Source organism: Gracilinanus agilis, chromosome 3 (genome assembly GCF_016433145.1).
Source record: "Gracilinanus agilis isolate LMUSP501 chromosome 3, AgileGrace, whole genome shotgun sequence".
Taxonomy (NCBI): Eukaryota; Metazoa; Chordata; class Mammalia; order Didelphimorphia; family Didelphidae; genus Gracilinanus; species Gracilinanus agilis.
The window spans coordinates 672,240,615-672,263,051 of NC_058132.1; the positions used below are offsets into that span (position 1 = coordinate 672,240,615).

The 22,437-nt window shown below is 40.7% G+C and overlaps 1 protein-coding gene across 1 annotated transcript in view; it reads left to right on the plus strand.

Annotated features, from left to right (window-relative positions):
* The window catches only part of FNDC3B (fibronectin type III domain containing 3B), a 355,299-nt gene extending 333,887 nt beyond the window's left edge, over positions 1 to 21,412 (plus strand). Inside the window, exons 24-26 of the mRNA XM_044669554.1 lie at positions 2,300 to 2,515; positions 5,218 to 5,345; positions 21,066 to 21,412. Coding sequence (XP_044525489.1) covers positions 2,300 to 2,515; positions 5,218 to 5,345; positions 21,066 to 21,377 — 656 coding nt within the window. The 3' untranslated portion in view covers positions 21,378 to 21,412. The remainder of the gene's footprint in view (positions 1 to 2,299; positions 2,516 to 5,217; positions 5,346 to 21,065) is intronic.
* The last annotated feature ends 1,025 nt before the right edge of the window (positions 21,413 to 22,437 follow it).

The window sequence follows — 22,437 nt, forward strand, 5'->3', positions numbered from 1 at the left end:
GAGAGAGAGAGAGAGAGAGAGAGAGAGAGAGAGAGAGAGAGAGAGAGAGAGAGAGAGAGAATAGCACTGTTCCTGATACATCTTATCTAATTATTATTAATAAATTAATAAATAAACATTTAGTAACTATTAAATTCTCGGGGTCACCTTTACTTTTTTTTAACATTTTACTGAAATCTTAAATATTTTACAAATTAACTTCCCCTACTCTTAAAAATCTTATAACCAAGATAGCTCTGTAAAGCAACAAATACCAAGAAAGCCAGTAATATATATAACATTCTGTCCCCATAGTCCACCACCCCTTTACCCAGGGAGGCAAGTCTTTTAAAATCAGCTCTCTGGAACCACAATTGGCCATTTTATTGAACCTGAATTTTGTTGTGTTTTAACTCTATCTTGCTTACATTGCATAGCAGTCCCTGTGAATGTTGTTCTCTGATTTCTACTTTGTATCACTTCATCCATCATCCGTGTTTCCTCGAATTCCTTCTATTTAGTGTTTCAATGGAATTTCTGTATCACCATCTGTTTAGCCATTGCCCTATCAATGAATGTTCACTTTTTTTGTGTGTTTTTCATGCCTGTGAAAATGGCTGTTATATGACTAGTTTGGTATATCTAAGACTTGTCTTAATGTCATTGACCTCCTACTGCTAAGATTGCTGGAACAAAGGGCATGAACAATTAATTGGTGACTTAGCTCACATAATAATAAATTGTTTTCCAAAACAATTAGACAGACCCGTTCACAGCTCCATCAGAAACGTATGCATGTGCCACCAAGAGGGGCTAGTTCCATTTTTTACATCCTGGCTAATTAGGAGGCATTTAATTAGTATGAGTTGCTTTAATTGATAATTCTCTGTTATTAGGAATTTAATGCATTTGTCCATCCTTGAAATATTTTCTTTTAGACTGAAAAAAGAATAGTTAATTTTAGAATAGAAAAACTCTGACACACACACACACACACACGATTCTAAGATAAATTCAAAATGAGAAAAAAATACAAAAAAGTATATAAACATAATGAAATATTTTCTAATAATTATCACATTGTATTTATGTTCATTATGATTGTTATAATAATGACTTGTGTGTGATAGTTTATAGTGTAGAAAATGCTTTACCAGCATTATCTCACTTGATTCTCACAATTTTCCAATATGGAGCTTGCAGTATCTGTCTTACAGATGAGGAAACTGAGGCCCAGAGTCGGTTTTCTATGGCCACATACTCTATAAGAAACAAAATTTGAGCCCACTTCTCCCTTAGCATACTGTGTGTATCCTAACAGACATTTACTAGGATTGTGTAAGCATTGAATTCATCCAAAATCCTTCATAATTTATGGCAATTGACTATTTGAAAAATTGTGCAGTTCCGTTGAAAATCCCACATTTAAAACATCATGTAAAGGGGAAGGCAGAGCGAGGTGGTTTGGAGGATTAAGAGCCAGACCCAGAGATGGGTGGTCCTTGATTCAAATGTGACCTCAGACACTTGCCCAGCCCTTCTTTTTCTTCTGCCTTGACTCTAATACACAGAAGCTTCCCTTCAAGAAGCATAATTTCCACCTGGGGAGAGAAAGGAGAATTTTATGCATTTATAAAGATGAATATGTTTAAGATAATTTGAGGAGGACAAAGCCACTAAAAATTGAGGAGATTGTGGAAGGCTGAGAGGGCATTGCAGGTATGGGGGAGTGCATTAAAAGTAGGTCATGGGGCAGCTGGGTAGCTCAGTGGATTGAGAGCCAGGCCTAGAGACGGAAGGTCCTAGGTTCAAATCCGGCCTCAGACACTTCCCAGCTGTGTGACCCTGGGCAAGTCACTTGACCCCCATTGCCTACCCTTACCACTCTTCCACCTATAAGTCAATACACAGAAGTTAAGGGTTTAAAAAAAAAAAAAGTAGGTCATTTCTGAGGGCATTCACAGAGATAAAAATATACAAATCTGGTCTTTTATGAAGGGACAAACTAATAAAACCAAAGTCAATGCAGAATGCATCCACTTCAGTCAGAGAAGAAAGGAATTGCAAGAGCAGAGAAAGAAACATTTATTAAATATCTACTGCATACCAGGGAGAGCATTTAAGAAATGTTTCCATCGGATGGTCAAGTCATTTATAACTTCTCTAGACCTCAATGTCTTCCTCTACACTATGTTAGTCTGGGATGGACTGGCTCTAAGTGTATCATTTCTGGTCCTCAGTTTCCCGATCTGTAAATAAGAGGATGGGAACCAGAAATCCTGGAACCCCTTTTTCATTTTTCAGTTGATGGTTTTGTGACTTCGTGTCCTGCTAACATCTGGTTTCTTTTGTCTTCTTCCTTCGCTCAGGTTCATCCCGATTTACAGAGGACCAAGCCACACCTACAAGGTACAGAGATTAACAGAGTTCACGTGCTACAGCTTCAGAATACAAGCGGTGAATGATGCGGGGGAAGGACCCTTCTCAGAGACATACACCTTCAGCACAACCAAATGCATCCCGCCTACCATCAAAGGTACGTAGACAAACCATCCAGAGGGTGCTTCCTGGCAGATTTGGGAAATGAAGATAGAGGAGGATGGATCTTTCTGATACCTTCTGAATTCCCAAGAGAAGCCTTGCAAACAAGGATGGTGACTACATCAAAGAAGAAATCAGTGGAAATTCCATTCAGTTTAATGTGCATTTATTGTGTGCCTGCTGTATGCCACGAACTCTGTTCTGCTTTGGAGAATGCCTCCAGGAGAAGGCAGTAGACTAGCCACCTCAAAGCACATAAACTATTATGGAATCTAAATGCTTAGAGAGTAAACACATTTTATTATTCTCCTTTGTACACCCAGGGCTTAGCACAGTGCCTGACAACAGCAGGTGTCTATTAAGTGCACAAAGCTTGATGGATGGGTCTCAGAGAATACAGTAGCCTTCTGTTTTTAATCTCATTGATGACAGAAAAGAAAGATACAGACTGAAGATAAATAGCAAAGCTTTTAGAAATAAAGGACATAGGGCGTGTGAGGGGGTGAAGGGAGGAATATAGATAGGAGGAAGGAGGAAGGATGGAATGGAGAAAGGAGAGAGGAAGGGAAAGGAGGGTAACTCTGGGGGAAATTGGCCAGAGCCCTTCAGGGCTCAAATAAAAGATGAGAGAACAACTTAGGGTTTAGAATAGCTAGGTTTTATTTTAGATTAGGAAAGGGAAAGGTTAAGTAGGGGGAAAGGGTCTCCCCAGTAGAGAGAGTCAGCCAGAAAAGGCGCCAAACTTTCTCTTTTTTACTTTCTCCAACACCTCCCACAAAGGAAGTGGGGGAAGTTGTAGCAGAGAGTCCTGGGTGATATAGTCTCCCAGGACTTACAATAATTTTAAATGCCACAGGCAGCTAGGGGCCTCATTGCCCAGCTGTGTGATGCTGGGCAAGTCATTTAACTCCAGTTGTCTAGCCCTTACCTCTCTTCTGCCTTGGAAGTGACATTTAGTATTGATTCTAAGAGAGAGGAAGGGAAGAGTTTTTTTAAAAAATAAAAGGAAAAGAAGGCAGTTGTGACATCAGGCATTAGTATTGGTCTTCTCAAAGGAAGGGTTGGTCCCTGATCCCCTTGACACTTATATTCTTCTCTGCTTTGGGGGAGAAGGACCCCCTTCTTCCAGTGCTATCACTCCATGGAGTCTCCAGAGCCCTTTAGACAGCAGTAATGCCTTATTCAGCTGAGAAATAAGGAGCCCATTAATTCACCCTGTTTATATTATTTGATAAGCCTGTGCTAAGTTTCTGCTGGGTATCTTTCAGCATTCACTGCTTTGTCAGCCTGACCCTTTCCCCCCCACCCCCCCCCAGTTTTACTTGATAAAACATTGTACGTCCCACTGAGCAGAAAGGGCATTTGTCTTTCCCTGGGCCAGGCTGCCCTAGCGTGACTCGCCCCAGAGAATGGGCTGTCCTGTCATTAATTGCACATTATCAGTCATCAGTGGTCAGCCGCCTCTCCGGAGTAGCTCCTGCTGGCTGCTCTGTGTGTTTGTTTGGGGTTGGGGGTCGGGAGATGCTTTAAGAGTCTACAACCTGGACATATTCTCAGTGATAAACAAGCTGATGAAGAAATGAGTTAAAAAGAAGCTTTTTGCCCTTCCAAAGCTTTACCCAAGTGCTCTCCCTTAATGCTCCTCAGAATAGCCTTTGCAAATGGATTTTGCAAATTTGATTCTTCCACTCCTTACAGAAGGAGACTGAGAGGTGAGGGCTTCGGGGCAAAGTCCAGGATTCTTTCACAAGGCTACACCACAGACCTTGCAAAACCCACGACACTTTTAAACTTAGATGCACCCTCCTTTCGCCTAAAGCTACAGATGAGATCTGAAGCAGGGGAACATCAGGAGACATCTACTCCAACCCCCTCATTTTATAGATAAGGTTAAATGGTGAGCATTAGAGAAAGGATTTGAACCCAGGTCCAAAGGCAGAGCTCGTTCCATTGTGTTAAGAAGGGTGTCTAGTCTAGCTTACAATTGTGCCATGCCTGCTTCTTCCAAGCCTTCCCTCAGTGTTTCTACGGCCCTAAGCACCCAATGCCTCACGTCCTGTTAGAATTCATGCACCCAAGCTCTAGAAGCCAGACCAAATGCCCACGAGAGACCTCTGACCAGAACATTAGCCAAAAGCAAGAATATATTTTTAATTTTTTTTTCCTGCCAGAATAATTCAACCTAGGTAGGATTACCACCTCACCCTACAAAAATGGAAAAGCTATTTATGTTTTAGGCTCCATTAAGAGACACGTAATACCCAAGAGTCAAGAGCTAAATCCCACTGTACTTTGTCCTGGGCAGAGCCTACCTGGGGCACCATGTTCCGTTCTGGATGTAACTTACACAAGTTGCAACAATGGTACTGATTGGCAGTGACCAAGGTTCTTCACCTGAAAACTCCTTGTACCAGCAGCATCACAAATTCATTTCCTCTCCCTTCCCGGTCCAAATCTCATGTTTTGTCATCATGCAGAACCTCAGGAGTGCTTCCCCCATGGCTATGCCATCCGTGACCGGTGCCAAATGGAACCTCGGCATCTTGACTCGAGCATTCTCCCTCCTAAGTACTCTCCGTTTTGTCTAGTAATAAACTGAATCTCTGCTCAAAGGAGGAGACCATGAAGTATTCGCCAGTAAAGCACCGAATGTCGAGGTCTCCTGGCTGTGGGTTGACGGGATGTTTTCTCTTTTAGCACCTCGTGTGACACAGTTAGAGGGGAACGCGTGTGAGATTTCGTGGGAGACGGTACCGCCGATGAGAGGAGATCCCATCAATTACATCCTGCAAGTGCTAGTTGGAAGAGAATCCGACTACAAACAGGTGAGAAATTCCCTGCTGGCCGTGGCCCAGCATCGCCAGACTTGTCCACTAGCCTTGAAGGACCAACAGCTGGATGAGGGCTTGGTTCTTAGAATCAGAGTCTTGAAGGGATTCTGGGGAATTCAGGGAGAGCGTTCCGAGCATATGGGGAGGAGCCATACACATCCCCACAGCCAAACCAGAGATGGTGTAAAAGTAGACAGAGGACTGTACTTAAAAGTGAGGAAGACCTGGGTTCAAATCCCACCCGAATGGTTTAAACTCCCTCAGTTCTGCTCCCTCGTCTATAAAATGCGGAAATAAAACTTAGTGGCCTCAAAGATCCCTTCCAGCTTTAAATCTATGACCATGACTAAGTCCCTTTCACCAAAATGTAGATTATATGGAAGTTAATGGTCCATGAAACCCAGAAAGGTAAATATTGGTATATTAATAACTAAAGATGTATTCTTATTAGGAAGAGATTTAAATATGACAAAATGAGGAATTTGTATTTTATTCTAAAAACAATATCAAAATAATCCTAATAACTAGCACTTTTGTGATTCATTATGGTTTGCAAAATGCTTTTCAAATTTTATTTCATATTCATATTTTATCGTATTGTGTCTATTTTATATTGATGTTTTAAATCCCTAGGAAGTAAGTGCTATTATTCCCTTTTTTCAGATGAGCAAAATGAGGTTATAGAGGTTAGGTGACTTGGCCAAGGTTGCACAGCAAAAAAAAATAACCAAAGCTGAATTTGAATTTAAGTCTTCCTGATTCCAGGTCCATTGCTGTATCTGCCATCCCACCTGCCTCTGACGCTGTTAGAGCAAGGGAAAGAAATGGTCAGACCTGGGTTACTCCTTTGTAATCATAGTGTTTGGGGTTTTTTGTCCATTGTTCCCCTGTAACAACATTTCGCCTAAAATGAGATTCCCACAGAACCAGTTGGTGACCATCAGCATTGTTGGCCAAATATCCATTGGAGATATTCAATAGATATGGATAGAGTGTGATAGGTCTGGAGTCAGGAAGACTCACCTGAGTTCAAATTCGGCCTCAGATACTTACTAGCAGTGTGGCCCTGGGCAAGTCTCTTAACTTTATTTGCCTCAGTTTCCTCATCTGTAAAATGAGCAGGAGAAGGAAATGGCAAACCACTCTAGTACCTTTACCAAGAAAACCCCAAAATGGAGTTCCACAGAGTCAGACATGTCTGAAACAGCTGAATGGCGATATGCTACTAGTCTTCGCCATTCATTGGATTGGAGAGGGGATGGGGAAGGGATGGAAAATAACATAACTTCGTTTTTCATTTCATTGTTTCTATTCTGTACAGTTCATTACGTTGCTGAGCAAATTGGAAATATTTCCAAAAGAACATTACTTCCATTTTTTTCTCCATTTTCCAAGAAAAGGTGATAGATATTTAGGGTTCTCTCTCACAAACTTAGAGAGCAATGCATTTTACGTATGCACTCGTAAAAAATGATCTCAGCAACAGCGTCAGCATTTCCTCCATTACTGATTTATTTACCAAGAGCATCTGTACCATTTTCTTACTGTGAAAAAATACATTAAGAGATGCAGTGATGGGAAACTTCTCAGGATATCATTTCACACTTAAAATAATCTATTTTCAAAGAATGTGTCCACTTCCTGCTTATAAATTTTAAAGCCTTTTGCTTAGAATGCCATCCTTTCCAATGATTCTGGGAAAGCGATTTTATATCTCAAAATAAGTGTGATAATTGTTTTTTACACATTAATAAGGCAGCCTGATTTACTCAACATCTGTGCTACTTAGATGTGACCTTTCAGAGAGTGATGATTTCATTTCAGCCCCCCACCTGGAAATGTACTGCGTTTTAGTCCACCCTTTATTCCATTTGTGATTTGGTACCTCCCTGGAGAAGGAAATGCCGGCTTATCCACTGCTTTGCACTCAGAGGCTTCAGAATTTCCTCTCTGATGATTTGGTTTTGTCATGAACATAGTCAAATGGGTTCTTCCCTGAACCCCCAGTGGGTTGACTGGTGAAGGTAGCTATTCTCTGTTTCCTAAAATGGCTGTATGTTTTCTGTCCTTCCAGAGAAATAATTAAATCCAATAGAGGTACGTGGAAAGATGGTGTTTAAGTCAGGTACAACATGTCCTGTCCTGCTTTCTGTTGATCAGTGAGCGCTATCTTAAACACTGTGTTTTAAGGTGTTGGTCTAGAAGCAGAGTAAAGAATGTACTGTTTAGATCGTGCAGGAAAAGTGAGGGCTAAAATAAAATGATTGGCAAGAGATGATGGAGCAGTAAGTGTTGAATTCTCAAAGCAAATAAAAATAGAAGCATCTGATGACAGTTTTAATAATCCAGTGGCTTGGGAAATCCCAACTTCCCAATGGGATTTAATGCCTTGAGTAGCAGTGAAATTACACCCATCCTTATGCTTTTAAAACTGAAGACTTGTAGGAATGAATGAATGAGTCAGTAAACATAGCATTCCATCAATGTTAGTTATACAAAAAGAGACAAAAGACAGTCCTTGCCCTCAAGGAGCTTACGATCCAATGAAGGAGACAGCAAGCTATACACGGGATAAATAGGAAATAATTATCAGAGGGAAGGCACTAGAATTACATGGGTTAGAAGAGACTTTCTGTAGAGGGTAGGATTTTAGTTGAGATTTAAAGGAAGCCAGAGAAGCTGGGAGATGAGGGATAACATTCCAGGTGTGAGGAACAGAGAAATATGGAACAGCCAAGGAGACCAACATATGAATGAAGGAATGGAAGGGCACTTAAGCATTCACTAGATATCAGGCTAGAGATATACAGACTTAGAAGTCCCTGCCTTCAGACAGCTTACATTCTAAAAGAAGAAAGATAGCACAGAGAGGCAAGAGGTGACTAGAGAAGAGAATAGAATGAGGCAGGCAGGACTGGCAGATGGTGAAATGGCCCAAGTAAGAGATCAAGATGAGAATCAGGTACAAATAGCAGCTCTAAAATTTCCCCTGAAAACTTTCTTTTGTGTTTAACAAAGAACAACGAGTTATTTTCAACAGCTGTTATTCTGTGGACTCTTTCTTAGCCCTGTTCTTTCTTTGAGCGAGGTGAGAAGTTTTAACAGCTCTTGTGAATTGACTCAAGTGACTTAAAAGGATGAACGCCAGGCAGTACCCAGCTGAAGTGGTGGGAGCAGGGAGTGAGGGAGGAGGAGACTGCCGTTGGATGTGATGATTAAAAAGCATTTCCTCCAACACTCGCCTGAATTTTTCTGGTTCATTTCCCATCTGTATGTGTATGCATTTAACATTTTTGGTACTTTGCTTTTCTGCCTCAATAAGCGTTTCAAGACATTTCCACTAAGCTCGGAACTCTCTCCTAACAGTATCCCATTAACCTCAAACCAAAGTATGAATCCATCTACTTAGATGGTCTAATTATCTCCCTGATGAGGACAGTCTCTCTAGCAATGCAGCTGGCAGCCAGTCCATGCCTTGTGTCTTCCCTTAAATCCTCCCCAGGGTGTCCACCCTTCCAAGCTGAGAGAGAGCCTTCCTCCAGCCCAGTGGTTCCCAAACTTTTTTTGGCCTACCACCCCCTTTCCAGAAAAAATATTACTTAGCCCCCTGGAAATTAATTTTTTAAATTTTAATAGCAATTAATAGGAAAGATAAATGCACCTGTGGCCATCACCGCCCCCCTGGATCACTGCAGCACCCATCAGGGGGCAGTGGCGCCCACCTTGGGAATCACTGCTCTAGACTTCGGGCATCCTTCAGAACAGGGATTATCTTCCACCTTTCTTTGCATTCCTAGTGCTTGGCACAGTTCCTGGCACATGGTAGATGCTTAATAAATACTGATTATTGGTATTGAATGGTCACAGGATTATCCCTTATGCACACCATATGACTGACTCATATTCTGGATGGATAGATGGGATGGATGGTTACTAACAAGAGGAATTTTTATTGACATGAACAGGAACTAGACCTGTATAGATAAATGCTCGATAAATATCTGCTAATTAAATGTCTGACCACATTTTAATGCCATCTTTTGTCTAAGTTTGATTTCTTTCTTTTTTTTTTTTTTTTAACTAAAAACCTTAGTCCTTTCTCTGCATTTTGACATGCTGTAAAGCATGCTGATTTATAAAAAGGTTTGTTTGAGATTGTGTTGGATAGAAGCTTAGAGTCAGAAGGGACCACACAGACCATCTAGCCCAGCCTATAGAGTCTTTAATATTCTGTACTTTAAGGAAGTGGCTTTCTTAGATCTTCATCATGGAACCATATAATTGAATGTAAACTTCAAGAGGACAGGGACTATTTCATTTTCAGTGTAACTCTAGCAAAGTTCCCAACACATAAAAGATGCCTAATGAATATTTGTTGTTTGGATGAGTTCATTAACCTATATAATAGTGATTCCCAAAGTGGGCACTTCTGCCCCCTGGTGGGTGCTGCAGCGATCCAGGGGAGTGGTAATGGCCACAGATGCATTTATCTTTCCTATGAATTGCCATTAAAATTTAAAAAAAATTAATTTCCAGGGTGCTAAGTAACATTTTTTCTAGAAAGGGGGCACTAGGCCAAAAAAGTTTGGGAACCATTGCTATACAAGCTCATGAGTCTAGAGTTGGAAACTTTATTTAACCATCTCTTTACATATTTAGAAATCTGAGGTTGTGACTTTTCCCAAGGTCACATACATAGTACATGTCAAAGACAATATTTGAACCTCAGCCTTTGGGCTCAACTCATTGCTTTTCCACTGTACTAGACTTGCTTCTTGTAAACAGGGAGATGTGGACTTTCAAGGACCAGCTCTGCAAGTGCCTGTAGTGTCCAGAAATGGTTTGGCCAAGGAGGCCAGAGTAACCCCCCAAAAGTCATTGACTTTTCTTCCCAATTCTGACCAAATGTTGGAACAGACTTTCTGTTACTCAAGAGAACTCAAAGGTCCAAGTTCTAACACTTACTTTAAATCAGTGAATAATCCCTCTGTTAGCTTCATCTTCATTTTAAATCACCTCCCATTTTCATTAGACATGTCAAAATCCTGTAACAGATTTTCTTTATTAAATCAAGAACAAAAATAGTCTTTGTCAAAAATAAGATTGCGTCTATGTGTGTTGTGTTGTTACCATAATTGAATATGCTCTTTTTGTAAAAAAAAAAAAAACCTTAAATGGAACCAGTGGCTTCCAAATTGTTTTGGAGATAAGAGAAATAACACAGTAATCATGGACCCTGTCAAAATAAATGAAAACAAAAAGATGCATGGAAGCACCTCTCCTGGGCTGAAATGGCCCTGTGGTAGCTATCACTGCAAAGACATCTGTCCTGGGTTCCATGACACCTCGCCCTTTGGATTGTAGAGTTCCAAGTCACATCGTCATCAGAGCTGCCGTGTTAGATACTACCGTGAAATTCACAGAGCTCTCTATAGGAACTAATCCTTTGAGCCTCAATTTTCTCTTTTTTTAGATTAAGAATATAGTCAACTAACTCATAAAGGTACATCTTTATGATAGATACATTTTTATATAGAAAGACCTAGAAATTAAAAAAAAAAGACAGATAATTAGATAGAACTGATAATTAGACAATGATAGATAGATAAGCATTTGTTAAATGCTGACACTGTACCAGGCATAAATGCTGAAGGTATAAATCAAAGTAAGCATGACAGTCCCTGCCTCCAAGGCACTTACATCTTACTGGAGAAGGATGACCCGTAAAGGCGAGGGAGAGAGAAAGAGTATGGTGTGAGTTTGCAAAAAGGAAGAGAGGAGACATTTATTCAGCACCTCCTGTGTATCAGGCATTGTGTTAGATGCATTACAATTTTTTTTCCATTTAATCCTCACAACAATAATCCTATGAGGTAATTGCCATTATTATCTCCATTGTACAGTGGGGAAATTGAGTCAGGGATAGGTGTTATAAAAATAAAAGTAGATAGATAGATGGATGTTTCAATATAACATAGGTTAAGTTACTTATCCATTTATTCAGCAAATGAGTGTAAGGGGGGATTCAGACTCAATTCTTCCTGACTCCAAGTTCATTCCTTACTCTTTCCTCAGTGGCACCATCTGCCCTGATCTTTTGCGTCAAAAACAATAAAAGAAAATGTGAAAGGGGGAAGAAATAATAAAATTTAAACATCTTGCCTCTAGATTGGAAAGCCAATTCAAGTACCTCAAATGGAACTGGAACTGGGATTTGTTCTGAGCTTCCAAGGAGACAGCCTGGTTATATATACAAAGGAAAGAAAAGGAAGGGAATAAACATTTATATGGCACCTACTGTGGCCAGGCACTTTGCAAATATTATCTCATTTGATCCTCATGACTGTCCTGGGAGGGGGTGCTGTGATTATCGGCATTTTACAAATGAGAAAACTGAGGCAGACAACAGTTACGTGATTTGCCTGGCAGTTAGAATCAGACAAGTTTGAGTCCCAACTCTCCTGCTTTTGCTCCCTTGTGTCCTTGGGAAATATACTTCAGGTCTCTGGGTCCTTGTTTTTTCATCTATAAAAATGAGAGGATTGGTCTAATTAGATAATTATTAAGGTCCCTTCCAGTTCTAAATCCCATGATCCTCTCTGATAAGGGCCCCAAGAAATAAAGTGAGCTGGAGCAGCTAGGTGGCTCAGTGGTTTGAGAGCCAGGCCTAGAGACAGGAGGTCCTGGATTCGAATCTGGCCTCAGGTGCTTCCTAGCTGTGTTACCCTGGGCAAATCATTTAACCCCCATTGCCTAGGCCTTACCAACTCTTCCTGTCTTGGAACCAATGCACAGTATTGATTCTAAGATGAAAGTGTAAGGTTTAAAAAAAATGTAAAGCAGACTAATTCAGAATTAATGTGATAAACCCAGGAGTCTTCCTATCCTTTATCCAATCCCCTCATTTATTAATTTTCTATGAACAATAGACTGTGAGATATGTTACATGCACATATTCTGAATCTAGAGAAAATTGGTTCCTCATAGATTTCAAAAGGCCAAAAGCAATAAAAATTAAAAAGTTTTAAAACCTTAGAATTATGACTTTAGTCGAACAAATAAATTTCCAAGAAGATATTAAAAACTGTCTCTTGCCTTCTGTCTTCTTCCCTTTATGGTAGCAAAGCATCTATCAGGAGCAGGTGTGTATAACCCTCCTTAAAATTTCCTTTTTGCTAATCTGCTTCACCTCCTTACGGGACCCAAGGCTACAATTTGCTGTCAGATTCACTATTTCAGTAATATCTTCCATTAATATGTTTGTCAGGAGCTTAACTGTTGGAGTTTACTTTCACTTAATGGCAATAAAAATTATAGGCCGATTCCATAGGCAATATACTATATTAGAAGAAATATAGAGGGTACCAAAATTCAACTTCAGTTTGGCTCTATTCAATTTAAAGTAGAGGAATCGAGCACCTGGTTTGTGCGGTCGCTGTCCAGGGTGCTCGGAATAAGGCACTGTCTTTGCCCTTGAAGCACTTACATTTTACTGGGGAGATACAACGTAATACACTTGCAGTTGGATGTAAAGTAATTTCAAGTGGGACAAATCACTTAGCTGGAAAGGTATCCCCTAGGAGGTGGTCCCTTAGCAACAGTCCTTCAGAGGAGCAGTTCTGATGGCCACGTGGCTTGGGACTCTACTACCGTCCACTGCGTGGGCTCTCATGGAACGCAGGACAGTTGTCTTTGCAGTCATGGCTGCCATGGGGCCATTCGGGGCAGTAGATGTGGTCTGTGCATCTTTTTTGTTCATGATTACTGTGTTATTCCTCTTTTCCCCAAACCAAAAGAGATTCTCAGGAGTGGGATGCTGGGTTTGAGAGAGAATGTTGCATGGAGGAAGTGACCAATAGTCCCAATTGCTAGAACAGAAAGCATTTCAGCAAGAGAAATGTGAAATAAAGCTGGAACCCTATCAGTGGGCGCCATATTGTGGAGGACTTCAAACAATCACCTGGCTGAAGAGTTTGTCATTTATCTTTGGGACAATAGGAAAACCTAAAGATTCTTGAAGAAGGCAGCTATGTGATTGGGTTAGCCCAGGGTCTTCTACCCAATATTTCCTAGAATCTGAGAGTTGGGGGCACATCTCATCCAGCCTTCTTTGGAAGGCTTGATTGACTGGTACTAGAAAATTAACTACTCCACAAGGAAGTCTGTTCCACTTGTGGCCAACTATAATTGTAAGGAAGCTCGTCCTCACCCTAGCGGTTCAGTAAGCATTCAAATACTGTGTGTAGGCACTATAGGAGCAAAAAACAAAAACAAACAAAAAAAGGCAAATACAATCCCTGTCCTCGAGAAGCTCGTCTTCCAATGAAGGAGATAGCAACGCAGACAATATGCAGGGTGGCTAGAAGGTAGTCTCTGAGTGAGTAAGTTTGCAGGGAAGGAGGGTAAGAGAAAGACAGGAAAAAGCCCCCCCTGCAAAAACTGAATCTAAGAGAAAGCTGAGAGCCAGAGCATTCTAGGCATGAGGGACTCTCCTCCCATTCCACCCCACTCTCATGTTGTCTGACTGTTACTAACCTCAAATCTCCTAAACTAAGCCCATTGCTCCTAACTAGTTCCCCTCTATGGGGCTAAGCAAATGAATTCTTGGACTTCTTCCAGATGGCAACCATTTATTATTTTTCAATACTTATCTTCTATCGTAGAAGTGATACTAAATATTGGTTCCAAGACAGAGAAGCAGTAAGAGCTAGGCAACTGGAGTTTAGTGACTTGCCCAGGGTCACCCAGCAAGGAAGCATCTAAAGCCAGCACCTGCAATCTCCAGGCCCGGCTGCCTAGCTACTGAGCCACCTCACTTGCTCCTAGCTCTCTGTATTCTTAAAGGCTTCTCTCCTGACCCCTTCCCAAGTCTTCTCTTCCCCAAAGTAAACATCATCCAATTTCTGCAAAGAGTCTATTTATAGCACGCCATCTAGCACTCTGTCCTACTTTGCTCACTGACCTTGGGATGCCTTAAACCTTCAGTGCCCTTCCTAAAATGTGATTTCCAGAACCGGGCATAGACTTAGATATAGTCACCCCAAGTAAGATAGAGTAGAACTCAGACCTCCTCCGTTAGGGACACCTGCTTCTGTTCCTGCCAGGCACCTGACCTGGCTGTCCCTAGAAAACGTCGACTTCTCTCCATCGCTGAGAATAAAGGGCATGGCCCCGAGGGACCCGAGACCTGCCGGCATGAGGACAGTGTAACCGGACCCGAGATAAACAGTCAGGGATGTGTGTGCCCACTCCCACACTGAATGGGTGATGGAACAGTGACTAACGCATTTCTCTGGCCCCGGTTTTTCATATTCACATCACCTAAGGGAGGCATCCTATGGCGGTGTGAGGTGAGTTGGGAATTCACCTTCAAACACTCAGTATTTCTCAGAGACCTTTTCAATCAGAATATTTTATGGAGATCAGGAACTCGGGCCATTTTCAGGGATTTAGACAATTAAATAGAGGGCATAAATAACATTATTAGAGCACTCTTCTATAGGGTCAAGGCCAAATTTCTGACTTGATGTTGTGTTTCTGATGATAGAAGCTTTGGATGGCAGTTATTCGCTACAAGATAATTTTTAGTTCATCTAAGCCACACTGCACTTTTTTAAAGAGAAGGAAAGTGAGACTCTTAGACTTTTCTAAGGCTTCTCTTTTTCCATCCATCTTTGCTTTGGTATAAATGGAAGGTGGAGTTACCTTGTCTATCTAAGCAAAAAAAAAAAAAAATTGAAGAATAATTTCACTGGGAACTCTTTCTACCTGCCAGTCTATGGCTTGGTAGATAAGTCCTAGAGTTACCTGAGGCATGTCACCATCCCTCCCTTTTACTGAATGACTAGTCTGGGGTAACTTTTTTTATATGTTCATTTTGTGTAATAATATCCAGACCATGGGATTACCATGGAACGTAAACTAGCCAGCTTGGGGAATCTGGCAGACGCCATTGAACAAGATGAACCCTGAGCCATTGACAAACACTTTGACTCCTTTGCCTTCCTCTTCACCAACAGAACTGATTCAAGAGTACCTTCCATCCGGGCTATCATTGTCAACAGAAATGAACTGATAGTACTTCCATTTTTAAAAAATAAAAAATAAAGACATGCATTTTTCCTAATTTTGCTAACCGTGGTTACTAAGAGTGTGTGGAAGGCCAGTAGAAAGAGAGGGCCATTTGTCATCCTTTGTCACTGATGGTAATTTCCTGAGCATACTCTGCATGTATTTTCTTTCATTTCTCCATTTGAATCATGTAGAATACAGCCTTCTGATCAGGGCTCCAAAGGCGTAAGAAGAAATCAGAGAGTTCTCAAAGAGCTTTTAGGAGAGAAGATTTCTGTAGATAAAACAAAATATGTATATGAAATAATCCCAGCACCTAACCACATCTCAGTGATGTGTGATAATGGGACATAAATTTATGAAGAGAAAGCTTGGCCAAAGGATCCTTCCTCTCTAGTCTGGACTGCCTGGGGAGGTAGCGAGTCCCCCCATCTTGGAGCCCAGATCTCCCTTGGTCAAGCCTGTTAGAGTATTCTTTTTCAGATATGGTTGAACTAAGTGTCCCGAGGTCCCTTCCAAGGCTGCGATCTGTGGTTTCTATTTGTGTGTCTTGCCATGAGAATGATCATAAAAGCAGCCCAGGAACATTCTGTTCATGATTTTAAAGAGAGCCAGAAAGAGCAGCCCGACTTCCAAAGGGGGCACAGCCATGAGGGGCAGAAACCAAGTAGTGATCAGCTGGGAAGACGAGAAGGAAAAAAGAACGAGCCATGTAGTACCATCGTCTTAATAAAAGAAAGAACACCGTATTTAAATGCATGAATAAGAGGACAGTACGTCAGAGGGACCCTTCTGTAGTCATCAGACCTTCACTGTGTTCTGTCCTGGAACGTACAATTGCAGGACTTGGACAGGGTTCAGGGATAAGTCACAGCAATAATCAAAGGGTTATAGAGACTATCGTGTCATTTTGCTTAGAAAAGCTAAATGCTGAGGGGCAACAAAAAAGGCATTCAGATGTAGACAGAGTCATTTTCTTGGCGACTGGCTCTCTCTCCACTCTGTTCACTGGGGGCAGAACTAGAATAGGCCATGAAATAAATGGAAATAGAATAATTTTCTAGAAATGAAGGCTGTTTTCTGATTGCAGCTCTGTTCATCTCAGAGACTCCCCTGCTACGCTATTTTGTTTTGGGGTATGGTTGTAGAATTCTGAGGATGACTGATTTGGGAGGAAGTTGTTTGGGGGGAGGAAGGGCGTCTTACCCCCTTAAGGTGGCACGAAATATATTTTCATGGGTATGAATGGTAAAACGTTCCAGTAATAATATCATTTTTTCAAGTAACTACCCTGTTCTAAGAGTTTTGACTGCTTGTATTTCATTTTTAAAAATCAGAGTTTCCAGTCCTGCCCATGACATATTATTAGCTATGTCACCATGGGAAAGCCATAGCATCATAAATTTAATGTTTCATTGAAACATGAGGGCTGAATCCCAACAACTTCATTTTACAGATATAGAAACAGTGGCAAGTTCAGTGATTTGTCTAGGGCCACAAAGCCAGTAAGTGTGTAAAGCGGGATTAGAACCCAGGTCTTCTAACTCTAATGGGAGTGTTCTTTCCACTATGGCACACACCTATACTTTTTACATGCAGGACCCTGTGCCAGGCACTGGGAGTCATGAAGCCTTTTAGTTTGAGACTTAGAAGATGACTTTCTCCCACACTTGACCAGAGTCTTATAATTAACTCCTAAACATCACTGGAAGAAGGCCAACAAGTATTTCATATGCAGAGAAACTGAGTCACACAGAAGTTTAGCTGCTTTCAAAAAGTCTGACACCCGGGCTGATTTCCAACTATGGGGATGAGGGTGGCCCCAAGAAAAAAGTACCTGTGTGGGTATCCCTAGAGCAGAAGACCAACACTGGCTACACAGGAGAATGCATTATTTATTTGGGGTTTTACTGGGGGGGGGGGGTTAAATGAGTAACCTCTCACAGTGACCAACATGGAAGTAAGTGTTGCGTGATGATACATGTGTAACTCAGATCCAACTGCTTACCATCTCCACGAATGGGGAGGGAAGGAGACAGTTTGGATCATATAATTTTGGAAAATGTGTCAAAAATTGTTATAACATGAAATTGGGGAGAGAGAAAGACACAGACAGAGAGGGAGTGAGAGAAACTGAGTGAAAGTCATGATACAGTTTTTAAAAGTGGATGTTTTGAAGAGTTGGGAGTCTAGGGTGTAGATTTTAGACCTGGAAGGGGACATTTAGTCCAGTTCCCTCATTTTACAGGTGAGGAAACTGAGGTCCAGAGAAGGCTAGTGACTTGCCCAATGTCACTCATATCATAAGCCAAAGTTCTGGGATTTGAACCCACATACTCTCAGCACTATACCATCCTCAGCAAGGACTGATCTCTTCTTTAAAAGGTGCTGGTCAAAAAGAAAAAGGAAAAAAATAATAATAAAGTCTTAGCTCCTTTGCCCTCTAGGAGGAAAAAAAAAGTGCTGGTCCTTGTCATAGGAATCCATTCTAGCAGAGAGACAAGAGCCATGGGGTCTTAAGGACCCTGGAAGCCATCTATTCCTCTTAAAACTGCAGGGCACTCTGAGCAGCTAGGAGGACACCATAGTGCATAGAGCACTGGACCTGGAGTCAGTCAGGAAGATTCATCTTCCTAAGTGCAAATCTAACCTCATACATTTACTATCTATGTGACCCTGGGCAAGTCACTTAACCCTGTTTGCCTCAGTTTTCTCATCTGTAAAGTGAGCTGGGAAGGAAATGGAAAACCACTCTAGAATATTTAAAAAAAAAAAAAACTTCACCCTCCATCCTCACTAGTCACTTAAATGTCCTAGATTTCTAGTATTTACTTGTACCAGGAAACAAGCACCATTACCTCATAAGATTCCTTCCTTTCCATATTATAGCATTTGCTTTTTTGAAAATCAGAATTTTTTTGCCCTAAACTCTCCAAAAAACAATTTACAGGTGCCTCTTTATTTCTCAGAACACCCACTGGTTCTCCATCGGCTTCTGCCATTAATAAGAGTGAGTCAGTTCTTGTCATCATGTTCCTTAAGCATCAGATTGGGCTGTCTTAAGAAAATAAATAAATAATGCATTGGAAAGGACAAATGCTACTCCATTATGTCCTGGGCTGCAAGGATCACTCATGGAAACAGTTGTCTGTTTTCTAGACCAAAAGTTTTGTTTTTAAAAGATGAACAAGGGGCATCTAGGTGGCCCAGCAGGTAGAGAACCAGCTCTGGAGATGGGAAGACTTGGGTTCAAATGTAGCCTGTTTTGTACCATACATGTTATTTTTAAGCAATAGACTGTACATGCCATTTATTCATTCATTAAGCATTTATTAAGTTCCTCCTCTGTCCTAGCACTTTTGATACAAAGACCAAAGAAGAAAAGAGCCTTTGCCCTCGAGGGGCTTACAGTCTCTTAGAAAGCCTTGAGTCAAATCACATATTTAAGCAGCTTTTCTGGACTGTGTTGAAGGCAGACACTGGTTCTCTCTTACCTTTGTCTCTTTAGTGCGTAGCCCACTCTCTGGCACAGAGCAGGTGGTTAAGTAAATGCTTAATTAATAAGTGGACAACCAAGTATCATGGAAACCCGGGTTGTTATTTCAGACCTTCCACCCTCCCTGGAAGCACTGTCATGTCACTCCAAGAGAACTCGGCTCGTGGGGTGATAAATGAGAGTGATTCCAAGGGGGCAGATTCGTAGCTCTCTGGGGACGAGAGCCGTTTCCCTTCCGCGTGTGGCTCTCCAGCGTGAGTGCTCTGCGCACTGTAGACATCTATTAAACATCAGTGGGCAACCTCAGCCTCCGAAAGGAGACAAGAAAATAGCTTCTTCTATTCTTTGCAAAAGGGAGGAAGTCTGACTGGAACAGCACGTACCCTCACAGTCCCCTTTGGCTTTGTTTTTCCCCTCCTTATTCTTTTCTGCAAGAGATGGGCTGGCTGGGGAGCATCCTGAGAAAAGATGAATTCAGAAATTCCAGTGATATGAAAGGAAAATATGTCCAAAAATCATTTTTATCTGATTGAACTTTAAGGCAAATAAATTCCCATATGGTATATGGGTTATCACCATGTCCCTTTTGTCAGGTAATAATAGCTAACACTTACATACGACTTTCATAATAATAATCTCTGGCATTTATATCATGCTTTAATAACAATAACTAGCCATTATACAGCACTTGAATAATAATAGCTGGCAATTATGATGCTTTAATAATAATATGTATTTAATACTTTATGTAAAACTTTAATAATAGCTAACATTTATGTAATGTTTTAATGATAGATAACAATTATATAGCACTTTGATAATAAACAGTAGCTAACAGTTATATACCACTTTAATAATAATATTAATAGCCAACAATTAAAATGCTTTAATATTTATATTTACATAATACTAATAATAGCTAACATGATATCTTTTTTTTTTTTATAAACCCTTAATTTCGGTGTATTGTCTCATAGGTGGAAGAGTGGTAAGGGTGGGCAATGGGGGTCAAGTGACTTGCCCAGGGTCACACAGCTGGGAAGTGGCTGAGGCCGGGTTTGAACCTAGGACCTCCTGTCTCTAGGCCTGACTCTCACTCCACTGAGCTACCCAGCTGCCCCTCTAACATGATATCTTAATAATAGCTAGCAATTATATAGCACTTTCATAATAATGACTTACATTTATATAGCATCATAGTAATAGCTAATATTTACATAGTACTTGAATAATAATAACTGACAGTTATAATGCTTTAATAATAATATTTATATAACACTTCAATAATAGCTAACATTTATATACTGTTTTAACAATAGATAACAATTATATAGCACTTCAATAATAAACAATAGCTAATAATCATATAATGCTCATAATAGCCAGCAATTATACAGCACTTTCATAATGACTTAAATTTACATAGCACCGTAGTAATAGCTAATATTTATATAGCACTTGAATAAAAATAGCTGAGTTATAATGCTTTAATAATTACATTTATATAACACTTTAATAGCTAACGTTTATGTAATGTTTAATAATAGATAACAATTATATAGCACTTTAATAATAGACAATAGCTAAGTTATATACCACTTTAATAATACTATTAGTAGCTGACAATTATAATGCTTTAATAGTTATGGTTTGTTTTTTTTAAACCCTTGTACTTTCAGCGTATTGTCTCATAGGTGGAAGAGTGGTAAGGGTAGGCAATGGGGGTCAAGTGACTTGCCCAGGGTCACACAGCTGGGAAGTGGCTGAGGCCGGGTTTGAACCTAGGACCTCCTGTCTCTAGGCCTGACTCTCACTCCACTGAGCTACCCAGCTGCCCCCCAATAGTTATGTTTATATAACACTAATAATATCTAACATTTCTATAATGTTTTAACAATAGCTAAGATTTGCATAGCAATTTAATAATATTAACAGCTGACAATTATATACAGCTTTAATCATTGCTAACAATTCTAGAGCACCTCCTGGCTGCCAGGCACTCTGCTATAGCTAACTATACAAATATGATTTCGTTTCATCATCATTCTACCCCTGGGAGGGAGGAGCTGTTCGCTGGATGACTCCACACTGTTGGGCTTCGGTCGATGCATTAATGGCCGTTCTCTCTTCCCCTTTCTCTGGCCCAGGTGTACAAGGGAGAAGATGCCACCTTCCAAATCTCAGGCCTTCAGAGCAACACCGATTACCGATTCCGCGTGTGTGTGTGTCGTCGTTGCTTAGATACCTCACAGGAGCTGAGTGGCGCCTTCAGCCCTTCGGCCGCTTTTGTACTACAGCGGAACGAGATGATGCTCGCGGGAGAGACGGGCTGCTTCGACGACCCCAAGAGGAAGAGCCCGATGCCTACTGATGGACAGTTTGCCGCCCTCATCGTCCTCGGCTTCGCGAGCCTGTCCGTTCTGTTTGCCTTTATATTACAGTACTTCTTAATGAAGTAGACCAGTCCAACAGAGTCCGAGGTATGAATTTAGGTAATGCTACGCATTGTAATACACACACATTTATCCAGATAAATTTTTTTAAACCTTTTTTGTTCTTTGATTTATATACTTCTCTTGTTTTACAGTTCTAGCTAGGAATAAAATATCAGTGTCTTGGTGCACCTTTTTGAAATGCAAAACTAGGAAGAGATTCAACTGGATCAATAAGCAAACCCAGATACCAAAAGCAAGCTTTCCTCGCGCTGAGTTTTCTTTTCATTTTTTTTTCTTTCAACTTGCCTTTGACACTGTTTTTCACTGGTGTCTTTCTCAACCTTCGATTTTATATGTTACTGTTCAGTAGACGATAATCACCAGTCACTTCTTCATGTCTTTTTTTTTTTTTAATCATCGTATACTTTGTAAACATTAATCAGTTACAATGTGTGTAGCGATAGGGCCGGCGTTCTGTTGTGAGTGAACGAGACGAGGTATTTGGAGTATCGCCAAGGACATTGCATGAGACTGATTCACTACAAGGCATCTGCCCCAGACACCATTTACTGTTTATTTTTTATTTTATTTTATTTTATTTTTGACACAATTATTTAACGATGATTAGCTCATTTAAATCAGAACGTGTACTACAGGCTAAAATATTTTTATAATCTGTTATTCTTATAATTTTTAACACTATGAACTGCCTCTATAAGAAATCAAGTAACCAAAATGCATATCAGTGATGGCGCATTCTAGATTTTTCCCATTTCGATCCATAGCAGTAACTTTAAGAGGGCATCGTGCAATAGCTAGCTAGTTATCTCCTGGTCAGCTGTCTGAAAGCTGCTTTACCTTGTTGTCTAGCCTTGTATATAACTACTCCTAATCACTAGATTTTATTATATTCTGTTACATTGAACATGAATTATATGACTAAGACTGGTGACAGCTTCTTGCCTCTGCTGATTGCAGGTGATTTTACACTAACCGTGAGCAGTCTCTCTCTCTCTCTCTCTCTCTCTCTCTCTCTCTCTCTCTCTCTCTCTCTCTCTCTCTCTCTCTCTCTCTCTCTCTTTAC